The 12,625-nt window shown below is 48.8% G+C and overlaps 1 protein-coding gene across 1 annotated transcript in view; it reads right to left on the reverse strand.

Moving 5' to 3' along the window:
* Positions 1–12,625, reverse strand: part of LOC124773078 (protein FAN-like) — a 237,374-nt gene that overhangs the window by 205,193 nt on the left and 19,556 nt on the right. The window contains exon 2 of the mRNA XM_047249371.1: positions 261–494. Coding sequence (XP_047105327.1) covers positions 261–494 — 234 coding nt within the window. The remainder of the gene's footprint in view (positions 1–260; positions 495–12,625) is intronic.

The raw sequence follows: 12,625 nt of genomic DNA on the forward strand, positions 1-12,625 counted from the left end.
ACATTCTACAATGGAAGAACTGGGTAGTGCAACAGTCATCACAGACTACATATGCATTATCTATGAGCTGGTTATCAATTTGGGCTTTGCACTTGAACGCGAATAGTTCATGGTCCAAAATGACTTGTGTTCTACTGTTAACATTTGAACTGAGGTTATTACAGTTTGTGCTTTGTTATTTTGTGTAACACTGTGTAATACAATGAACAGTGGCACAGTGCAAAAAGAACAGCATGCTTCTCTTTAAATCACATACTTACTTAGAAAATACATTATTGTTCCACTCGTCTATTTTGGTGCATTCTTTGAGAGGTACTTTTATGAGAGGCTTCATGATATCTTTAGGTTCAAAAACAATGGATTTGGAACACATCTTAAGACGACCAATATCTTTTCTGCTTTCAATTTCTACTTCACTTGCATCAGAATGAAACATATACGCACTGAAGTCTTCAAAATATATTTCTCCTGGTTCCAAAAGAAGTAGCGAAAATCTGAAACATTCACAAAAACAGAACACACATGAGACATTGTTAGATACTATTGCTTGTAAGTGTTACCCAAGTATTATTTAAAAGTAAATATATAAAAGAGGATATATTAGTTAATAAATGTGAGAAAATTTGTCTAGGGCAAGTCACATTTTTTTGGAGATCTATTAAAAGAATAAATCATTGTACATTAGTAACATTAAGCTTTCCATTGCTAATACTTATCCTTCCACATTCCTTTTTCTCATTTTAACTCCTTTACACACTCTGTTTACAACTTCAGTTTTTCTGGAAACTTTTAAAAATGCAGTTTCTAAACTGATATGAGGCCACATAAAGAGCCAACAATAGAACAGCATAAACTACATTTTGTGACTGAGGGACCGTTTATGTGGAATTGCCATGTTGTCCGTTCCAAAACACTAAGCACTGGAGTTTCTGAGTGGTCTGGATAAGACTGGTTGTTGTTCTACAACAACATATCCTTTCATTTAATCCCCAGTCATTTTGAAACTTCCTGGCAGATTAAAACTGTGTGCCCGACCGAGACTCGAACTCGGGACCTTTGCCTTTCGCGGGCAAGTGCTCTACCAACTGAGCTACCGAAGCACGACTCACGTCCGGTACTCACAGCTTTACTTCTGCAAGTACCTCGTCTCCTACCTTCCAAACTTTACAGAAGCTCTCCTGCGAACCTTGCAGAACTAGCACTCCTGAAAGAAAGGATATTGCGGAGACATGGCTTAGCCACAGCCTGGGGGATGTTTCCAGAATGAGATTTTCACTCTGCAGCGGAGTGTGCGCTGATATGAAACTTCCTGGCAGATTAAAACTGTGTGCCCGACCGAGACTCGAACTCGGGACCTTTGCCTTTCGCGGGCAAGTGCTCTACCAACTAGCTCAGTTGGTAGAGCACTTGCCCGCGAAAGGCAAAGGTCCCGAGTTCGAGTCTCGGTCGGGCACACAGTTTTAATCTGCCAGGAAGTTTCATATCAGCGCACACTCCGCTGCAGAGTGAAAATCTCATTCTGGAAACATCCCCCAGGCTGTGGCTAAGCCATGTCTCCGCAAAATCCTTTCTTTCAGGAGTGCTAGTTCTGCAAGGTTCGCAGTTTGGAAGGTAGGAGACGAGGTACTGGCAGAAGTAAAGCTGTGAGTACCGGACGTGAGTCGTGCTTCGGTAGCTCAGTTGGTAGAGCACTTGCCCGCGAAAGGCAAAGGTCCCGAGTTCGAGTCTCGGTCGGGCACACAGTTTTAATCTGCCAGGAAGTTTCATATCAGCGCACACTCCGCTGCAGAGTGAAAATCTCATTCTGGAAACACCCAGTCATTTTGTTTCTGAGTCTAATGTAACTCCAAGCTTGTCCTTAGTCACAATGTAATTCAGATAGCCATTACCTTCTTCACAGTATCATATTAAACACAATAAAGAATTTCATATTCAAAACTCTGCAAGGTTTTCTCTGAGAAAGCATGTGGTTCAGCGAACATACAGTTTGCATAAATTCATGCTATCTCACATTTTGTTGAATAGGAAATCTGTGAAAAAGGCACAGCTCTGTCATGGAAAATCAATATCACTTCTGTCTTCTACAGTCATCTGTAATTACAGACACTCATCCACTCAATTCCTCATCCTTCCCATTGGACAGCGCTTCACTGAATTGTTGTACATGTTGCCGTACTCACTGACCCCCTCTTGGTCTGCTCACCACAGAAACCACAAATTTGGTAGTGAATGCCAGTGGGTAACAGTTCATGTTATTCAGAAACAACAAGACTGTGTACATTTCCCATAGAGTAAGCATATAGATTTTCTTGTATATTACTCCAGTTCACTGTCAAGTGTCACTTGTCTGTCACCTCTAATAGTGATGTTTCTGTCATGCTGGCAGGTCTGATTACTTAGTGTACTTGTACTATTTGATGAGAATTCCAAGATGAAACTACACAGCAGTTATGGGGTGAATACAGTTCTAATGGTGATCCAGGAATGTGTTTAAAGAGAACGAGTGATTACTTACACCTCCAGAATAGTTGTCAAGTATCAGAAGAATGACTCCATGACTGAGAAAGTGTGTCTTGCAGTTGATTGGGCAATCAGTAGTTCACACGGTAGAAGTGTTGGCCAACTGTTGCAGGATGGACTAGGGTCAGGTTACCAGGTCACAAGCTTTTTTAAACCTAGTGCAAGTCTGGGTCAGGTGATAGAGTTTGTAAGTTCACTTTGTAAAGACTTCGCAAAGGAAGACACCATGGTAACAGAGGGTGGGGCGGGCAACAGCATAGATAGGAACCCTAGTTATTCAAACGAGAGTGACCTGGTAAAGCTAGCATCAGCAACGAGACATACTGGTGTTAGGCTTGTGTCTGTTCTGAGGTGCCATGACTGGCCTCATTTAAACTCTTCTGTTAGGAGAGTTAATTTAGAGGTGGAACGACTGCTTGGATCAGATATGGGCTCTCATATCGGTGTGGTTCGTGTTGACCCTATCAGCAGGTGGGACTATACTAGGCATGGCCTTCACCTCAACAGGAAAGGGAAGGGAAAACTGTCTGGGCTAATAGCAAATAACTTAAGGGGAGGCACTGTCACAAGTGGTAAAGTACCAGTGGTTACAAGTGACAGATCAGCAGTTTTTTAGGGTTGGGAGAGCAGAAACTAAAGATGTTCAGAGAAAGGCTGAAATGACACTCACAATGATAACATAGGTAGCCATAAAGCAAATTTTAATGTACAAAATCCATGCAGACAGCCTCTGATTGAAACTAAAGATATTCAAAAATTGGCAGGAAAATTAGGTTCATCCAGCTGTAATTCAACCAGTGCACAAAATCAGTTATCACTATTGCATCAGATTATCTGAGGACTAAGGGTTAAGCTTAGTGAGTTGTTTACTTGCATTGAAGAATCAGAGTTGAGCAAACCAGTTGATATAATCTGCCTCTCTGGGCATCATATGACCACTGGTATAGATATGTCAAAAGTTACAGGGTTCAAGTTAGCTTCTTATTTCTGTAGAGAAAATATGAAGAAAGGAAGAGTTGCCATATTTGTCAGAAACTGTTTTGATTTCAAGACCATTGATATTAACAAAGTTTGCTCAGAGCAGCACTTAGAAGCTTGTGCAACAGAAGTAGTACTTCATACATAATAAGTCAGGAAATTTTAAACTCTTCATAAAAAAATCAGGAAGCTCTGCTGTCCCATCTCATAGTAAAAAAAAAAAAAAAAAAAAAAAAAAAAAACCACAAGGAAATAGTGGTTGCTGGGGATTTTAATGTGGATTTATTGAAAAGCTCTGTCAGGGAACAATTATTGCAGTCAGTAACATTAACATTCAATTTAGTTCCTACTGTAAACTTTGCTATGAGGATACGTAAATGCTCTGAGACTGTTATTGATAATATCTTTGCAGACAAATGTAGGGAAAAAAGTCATATCACAAAAGCAACAGTAAATGGGCTATCTGATCATGACATGCAGCATCTTGTGTTAAATGCTGAAACTTGTCATGATAAAAAAATCTATTAAATCTGGGAACATGAGGGGTAATAAATAAGACAAAAATTGAGAAATTCAGGAAACTGCTCAAAGACATGGACTGGATAGATGTTTACAATACATCTGACTCAAATGGAAAATACAAAGCATTCAATAATTAATAGAGTTGCCTCCACTTTTGAAAATTGTTTTCCCCTAAAGGTAACTCAAATCTAACAGAAGTCAAAAAATAAACTGTGGATTACACAAGGAATAAAGAGATCATGTAGGACAAAAAGGAGACTGTATGTACTATCTAGGAACAGCTCTGATGTTAGGATTGTAACGTATTACAAAGAATACCGCAAAATATTGACGCAAGTAATCCAGAAATCGAAGCAGCTTTATTATGAGAAAAAGATAATTACATCAGGTAACAAAATAAGAACTGTATGGGATATTGTGAAGACAGAGACAGGTGGGGCCAAAAAGGAAAAGGAACAGATAGCTCTAAAAATAAATGAGACTTTGGTAACAAGTGCATGTAGTGTTGCAAACCTCTTAAACAAGTACTTACTGACAGCTTGGGGTCATCAGATTCAGTGAACAATGGAATGGAGTATCTGAGACCAGTCTTTAAAAATAACTTCAGTAAAATGGAAATGACACTAACATCTCCCAAAGAAGTAGCATCCACTGTAAAATCTTTATAATCTAAGTATTCCAGTGGGTATTATAACATATCAACAACAAAGTTAATTGAAGAGTGCTCATGTGAGTTGAGTTCTGTCTTAATTTATTTGAGTAATCAATCTCTTATCAGCGGAACATTTCCAGACTGGCTAAAATATGCTGAAGTTAAGCCTCTTTACGAGAAGGGGGATAAAGAGATATCATCAAACTATTGACCAATTTCAGCTTTCTCAAAAATATTCGAAAAGGTTGTGTTCAAGTGTCTACTTAAGCATCTGACTGCAAATAATATATTGCCCTAGTAACAGTTTGGATTTCAGAATGGTTCTGATATAGAGAAAGCTATTTACACTTACAATGAGAATGTAGTTAATTCGTTAGGTAATAAATTAGAGGCTACTGGCATTTTCTGTGATCTGTCAAAAACCTTTGACTGTGTGAACCACAGCATTCTCTTAAGTAAATCAGAATATTATGGTGTCACCGGCAATGTTGCGGAATGGTTTGAGTCTTATCTATCTAACAGGAAACAAAGGGGGGTGTTGTGAAACACTTGTGCAGTAAGCAGTCCGTCTTCATCTGACTGGGAATTAATTACATGTGGTGTTCCTCAAGGTTCCATCTTGGATCCATCGCTTTATCTTATGTACATTAATGACCTCACATCTGTTACATTGCCAGATGCTAAGTTTGTTTTGTTTGCAGATGATACAAACATTGCAATAAGTAGCAAGTCAAGTACAGATTTAGAAATAGCTGCTAAACAAATTTTCACTGACATTAACAAGTGGTTTAAAGTTAATCCACTGTCATTAAATTTTGAGAAGACCCACTATATGCAGTTCAGAATCTGTAAGAGGTGGTGGTGGTTGTTGGATGTTTAAGGGGGACTAAACAGCGAAGGTCATCAGTCCCCCATTCCAAAATCAGGCGAGCCGGAAATCTACGGAGCAGATAAAAACCAAAGGGGAGGAGACGTCCCCCCAGGCGCTAAAAGAACACAAATGCAGCAACGAACACTACAGACAAGAACAGGACAGAGGAACACCAGACAGAAAGAAACAGAAGAAAGGAAGAGGGCCGGAGACTGGTTGACTGACCACGAGATCAAAAAAGGGAAAGAGCCAACCATCCCACGGCCCACCAGAACAGCAACAGACACGAGGACATAAGACACAGAAAGGGGAAGGCGCAGGACCTCCCTAAATCGAACCATAAAAAGGACTACCACGGATAAAATTTAAAACGTCATCAGCCATGGAGGCATCGTCAGATAAAACCAAAGCCAAAGTGCCCGGGAGATTAAAAGATTGCCGGAGTGTGCGCAGTCGAGGACACTCCAGCAAAATGTGGCCGACCGTCAGCCGGGACCCACACTGACACAAGGGGGGATCCTCCTGACGCAAGAGATGGCCGTGCGTCAGGTACGTATGGCCGATGCGCAGCCGACACAGGACTACCGAGTCCCGGCGAGAAGCCCGCAGGGAGGAACGCCACACATCGGTCGTCTCCTTGACAGCCCGCAGTTTATTCGGGGCTGTCATGCCACGCCACTCAGCAGCCCACATCCCAAGCACCTTACGGCGCAACACCAGCTGCTGGTCGCGAGCCGTAAGGCCGATCTCCAAAGCTGGGGCGTCTATCGCCCCTTTGGCCAGCCTGTCTACACGTTCGTTCCCTGGGATGCCAACATGACCGGGCGTCCAAACCAGGACCACTGAACCACCAGAACGGGCAATGGCGGAAACAGCCTCCTGAATGGAGGACACCAGAGGAGAGGAGGGATAGCAGCGGTCGATGGCCTGAAGGCTGCTCAGGGAGTCACTGCAGATCACGACGGACCTACCTGAGCAGAAACGCATGTGCTCAAGAGCGCGCAAGATGGCCACCAGCTCTGCAGTAAAAATACTGCAGCCAGCCGGCAAGGAGCGTTGCTCAACATGGTCAGAGTGAGCAAAGGCGTAGGCAGTGCGACCATCAACCAGGGAACCATCAGTGTAGACAGTCTCACAGTCCGAAAATGAGGCGAGGAGAGCAAGAAAACGGCGACGGAGGGCCACAGGCGGAACCGAGTCCTTGGGTCCCTGTGCCAAGTCCAGACGGACGGACGGCCGGGACAAACACCAGGGAGGCGTAGGTGTATGGACCCGGAAGGGAGGCAGAAGAGGGAATGACCCCAGTTCTGACAGCAGGGACTGGACACGGACAGCTATGGAAAGCCCAGACCTAGGGCGCCGTTCGGGCAGATGGAGGACCATAGCAGGGAAAAGCAGGCGACGATTGGGATGATCTGGCGAGCAATGAACGTGGACAGCATAGTCGACAAGCAGACGATGGCGGCGAATCCGCAGTGGGGGAACCCCGGCCTCCACCAGTAGACTATCCACGGGGCTGGTGCGAAAAGCGCCAGTGGCAAGCCTAACCCCACAGTGGTGTATGGGGTCTAACAACTTCAACACTGAGGGGGACGCAGACCCATACGCCAGGCTCCCATAATCAAGCCGGGACTGCACAAGGGCGCTGTACAACCGCAGCAGCGTGCGGCGATCTGCACCCCAAGACGTGTGGCTAAGGCAGCGGAGGGCGTTGAGGTGCCGCCAGCATTTTTGCTTCAGCTGAGTAACATGAGGAACCCATGTGAGCCGGGCATCAAACACGAGTCCCAAGAAGCGGCAAGTGTCCACCACGTCAAGCAGGTGGCCGTCGAGGTAAAGTGCAGGATGAGGGTGGACCGTCCGACGCCTGCAGAAGTGCATTACTCGAGTCTTGGCAGCAGAGAACTGAAAGCCATGAGTCAGTGCCCATGATGCTGCCTTGCGAACGGCGACTTGCAGCCTGCGTTCGGCGACTCCCGTAGTCGTGGAGCTAAATGAGATGCAGAAGTCGTCGGCATACAAAGAAGGAGACACCGACGACCCCACTGCTGCTGCCAGACCATTAATGGCCACTAAAAATAAGGAGACGCTCAACACCGAGCCCTGCGGGACCCCATTTTCCTGTAGATAAGAGGAACTAGAGGTGGCACCGACTTGCACCCGGAAAGAGCGGCGCAATAAAAAGTTTTGAAGAAAAGCCGGGAGCCGACCACGAAGACCCCACCCATGCAATGTGGCGAGGATGTGATGCCTCCATGTGGTGTCATACGCCTTCCGCAGATCGAAAAATACAGCAACAAGATGCTGACGTCGAGCAAAAGCCGTACGGACAGCAGATTCCAGCCGCACCAAATTGTCCACTGCAGACCGGCCCCGACGGAAGCCACCCTGGGATGGAGCGAGGAGACCGCGCGACTCAAGGACCCAACACAAACGCCGCCCCACCATACGTTCGAGCAATTTGCACAAAACGTTGGTGAGGGTAATGGGACGATAGCTGTCCACCGCCAGTGGGTCCGCACCGGGTTTCAAGATGGGGACAATAACGCCCTCCCGCCATTGCGACGGGAACACGCCGTCGCTCCAAATGCGATTAAATATCGCGAGAATGTGTCTCTGACAGTCCCTGGAGAGATGCTTCAGCATCTGCGCGTGGATGCAGTCTGGGCCTGGTGCTGTATCAGGGCAATCGGCGAGGGCGGCGAGGAATTCCCTCTCGCTGAAAGGTGCATTGTATGTTTCAGAACGACGCGTGTGGAATGAGAACTGCGTCCGCTCGGCTCGCTCCTTTAGAGAGCGAAAGGCGGGGGGATAGGATGCAGTCGCAGAGCTCTGAGCAAAGTGCGCGGCGAGCCGTTCAGCAATGGCGGCAGCGTCCGTGCAGACAGCGCCGTCCAAGGAGAGCCCAGGGACACCCACAGGGGTCTGGGAGCCATAAATCCGCCGGATCCGGGACCACACGTGCGAGGACGAGACACGGGAGCCCAGGGAGGAGACGTACCTCTCCCAGCACTCCTGCTTACGCCGTGCAATAAGACGACGGGCGAAGGCACGGAGCCTCTTAAAGGCGATGAGGGTCTCCAGAGACGGGTGCCGCCTATGACGCTGGAGAGCCCGCCTACGGTCGCGAATAGCCTCAGCAATCTCCGGCGACCACCAGGGGACAGCCTTCCGACGAGGGAGGCCAGAGGAACGGGGGATAGCAGCCTCGGCCGCCGAAATGATGGACGTGGTGAAAACACGGACCACCTCGTCAATGTCACCCTGTGGGGGAGACGCAATGGTTACAGCGGAAGTAAAAGCTGGCCAGTCAGCCCTGTGGAGAGCCCAGCGGGGCAAGCGCCCAGAAGAATGACACTGTGGCAGTGACAAATAGATGGGAAAATGGTCACTGCCACACAGGTCAGGATGCACCCTCCAGTGGAGGGATGGGACAAGTCCAGGGCTGCAAATAGATAGATCGAGGGCCGAGAACGAGCCATGGGCCACACTGAAATGCGTGGGAGCACCAGTGTTCAAGAGGCTAAGGTCGAGCTGAGCCAACACATGCTCCACGGCCCGACCGCGATCATCGGAGACAGTCCCACCCCATAGAGGATTGTGGGCGTTGAAATCGCCCAGAAGCAGCAATGGTGGCGGGAGTTGAGCCAGCAGCGCAGCCAAGACATGGCGGGGGAGCTCCCCATCCGGAGGAATGTAAACAGAGCAAACAGTAATAGCCGGCGAGAGCTCAACCCTGGCAGCAACTGCCTCTAAAGGCGTCTGAAGGGGTACTGGCGAGCTACAGACAGAGTGGTGAACAAAGAGGCAAACCCCACCCGACGCTCGTTGACAGGCAGCACGGTTCTTATAGTATCCCCGATAACCGCGAAGGGCGGGGGTCCGCAGTGCAGGAAACCAAGTTTCCTGCAGAGCAATGCAGAGAACAGGGGAATCACTCAGAAGCATCCGGAGCTCTGGCAGGTGGCGGAAATAACCGCCGCAGTTCCATTGGAGAATGGAAGCAGGAAGGGACTGGGAGGGCGTGAATGCGACTAAGAGGCAGACAGCGCTTCAGAGCCAACCGCCGCCACTGGGGGAGAGTCAGCGGAGTCCATAGGAGAGGCCCCCAAGGGTTCCGTGAGGGCGAGATCCGCGGCAGAGGCGAGGATCTCCACCTCATCCCCGGAGCCAGGACTATGGACAGCAGGCGGTGCTGAAACCGCCGGAACGTCCTTCTTCTTGGACACATTCCGTTCCTTCTTCTCGCGTCTGCCCTTAGGGTGAGAGGGCTGGGAGAGCTTCTCGGAAGGAGCGTCGGAGGCTGACGACGACGCAGAAGCCCTACGACCAGCAGGTGGCGGAACCTTCAGCCACTGGCTGACATCTGGCTGGGAAGGAGAAGAAACGGAGGAAGGGAGAGCCCCGAGGGACCCCTTCCGTGAGAGAGGAACCGGCGGAGGCAACGCCGCCGGAGAAGGAGGGGGAGGAATCGAGCCTCCCGGTTGTGGAGCAGATGTCACTCCCGAAGTAAGCTTGGGGGGAGCGACAGAAGAGGGTTTGCCCCCAACTGCTAAGGGGGCAAGAGAGGAAGGCTTGCCCCCAGGCACGAGGGGGGCAGACAGAGATACATGGCCGCGAGGGCCCACTGAAGGCGGCACAGATGAAGCGACAACCGTCGCTCGTGCGGGCGACGATAACGTGGCTGCAGCATAAGATGTTCGAAGGGAAGCAGGATACAACCTTTCATATTTCTGTTTAGCCTCTCGATAAGTAAGCCGGTCCAGGGTCTTAAATTCCATTATTTTCCGCTCCTTATGAAGAACGGGGCAATCCGGCGAGCATGGAGAGTGGTGCTCCCCACAGTTGACACATACAGGCGGGGGCGCACATGGAGAATCGGGATGAGACGGGCGTCCGCAATCTCGACATGTAGCGCTGGATGGGCAACGGGAGGACATATGCCCAAACTTCCAGCACTGGAAGCACCGCATCGGGGGAGGCACGTATGGCTTGACGTCGCAACGGTAAACCATCACCTTGACCTTCTCGGGCAAGACATCACCCTCAAAGGCCAAGATAAAGGCACCGGTGGCCACCCTGTTTGTCTTGGGTCCTCGATGGACACGACGGACAAAATGCACACCACGTCGTTCCAAGTCGGCTCTCAGCTCGTCATCGGATTGCAACAAGAGGTCACGATGGTAAATAATCCCCTGGACCATATTTAAGCTACTGTGGGGAGTGACGGTAACAGGGACGTCACCCAGCTTATCACACAAGAGCAACGCTCGTGACTGGGCTGGGGAGGACGTCTTGAGGAGGATGGACCCATTCCTCATTTTTGACAACCCCGCCACTTCCCCAAACTTATCCTCCAGGTGTTCCACAAAAAACATAGGCTTCGTCGGAAGAAAGGAGTCACCATCAGTCCTGCTGCAGACAAGGTATTGCGGTACGTAAGGCTCCCGCTTGGCACTAGATCGGCGTCCCTCCCATGGCGCAGCCAACGAGGGGAACGTCTGAGGGTCATACTGCGCAGCATCGAAGTCGACTCTACCTCGCTTAGAGACGCTGGTGGCCGTGCGACCACCAGCTTGATGTGATTTATTGCGCTTCATTGCGCCACATCCGCCCAGATGCCACCTACTCCGAACGAGGGCTCTCCCCAAGGGCGCCACCCAGCCAAAGCAACGGGTACCTGGCCGATATCCCGTTGCCCGGAGTCCCCGTGCCCCAGACAAGATGGGCACATACTCCTTGGCATGCATGGGGAGGAAACAGCTCAGGCATCTGCAGTGCGATCCCTGCGTGGTCAGGGGGCTACCACCAAGAGGGTACATGACGACCCCACCACAACGGACTGGCTACCGTGCTGGATTTTAGGTGTGTAAAGGGTCCACAGTTGTCGTAGGCGCTAAGAAGAAGAGTGCGCACAAGGCGAGAAGGAGACCACCCAGAAGATGTTGGGCGTAGTCCCCCCCACACGACAATAGGTAACATGCAAGATGGTGGAGCATGATGGACCAATACAAAAACACCACGTAAGGTGTCCTTCCCCAATTGGCACGCACTGACGACGGAAATTTGGAAGAAAAAAGGAGGTCAAACCCAAGAGGGGACCATCACAGAAGGCCGAAACGTTTGAGACTCCTTTTAGTCGCCTCTTACGACAGGCAGGAATACCGCGGGCCTATTCTTACCCCCGAACCCGCAGGGGGGGGGAATCTGTAAGAGATTTCCTTCCAGCATGAGTATAACATATGAAGACATGCAGATCAAAGAGGTTGACAGTGTTAAATTTCTAGGATTACAACTCGATAATAAATTCAGTTCGAAAGGGTATACCACAGAATTGCTTATGCACCTAAACAAGTCTGTATTTGCCGTGAGAATGTTGTCAGATGTAGGAGATATAAATAAAAAAAAAAATAAAAAAAAAAACTTGCATACTTTGCTTACTTTTATTCTATTGTCATATGGGATCATATTCTGGGGCAACTGATCAAACTGAGCCAAAGTTTTTATGGTGCAAAAGTGTGTGATAAGAATCATTTGTAATGTAAATTCATAACATCTTGTAGAAACCTATTCAAGGAACTTTGTGTTCTAACTGCTGCTTCTCACTATATTTATTCCCTAATGAAATTTGTTGCAAGTAATACACTCCTGGAAATGGAAAAAAGAACACATTGACACCGGTGTGTCAGACCCACCATACTTGCTCCGGACACTGCGAGAGGGCTGTACAAGCAATGATCACACGCACAGCACAGCGGACACACCAGGAACCGCGGTGTTGGCCGTCGAATGGCGCTAGCTGCGCAGCATTTGTGCACCGCCGCCGTCAGTGCCAGCCAGTTTGCCGTGGCATACGGAGCTCCATCGCAGTCTTTAACACTGGTAGCATGCCGCGACAGCGTGGACGTGAACCGTATGTGCAGTTGACGGACTTTGAGCGAGGGCGTATAGTGGGCATGCGGGAGGCCGGGTGGACGTACCGCCGAATTGCTCAACATGTGGGGCGTGAGGTCTCCACAGTACATCGATGTTGTCGCCAGTGGTCGGCGGAAGGTGCACGTGCCCGTCGACCTGGGACCGGA

This window comes from Schistocerca piceifrons, chromosome 2 (genome assembly GCF_021461385.2).
Source record: "Schistocerca piceifrons isolate TAMUIC-IGC-003096 chromosome 2, iqSchPice1.1, whole genome shotgun sequence".
NCBI classification, from domain to species: Eukaryota; Metazoa; Arthropoda; class Insecta; order Orthoptera; family Acrididae; genus Schistocerca; species Schistocerca piceifrons.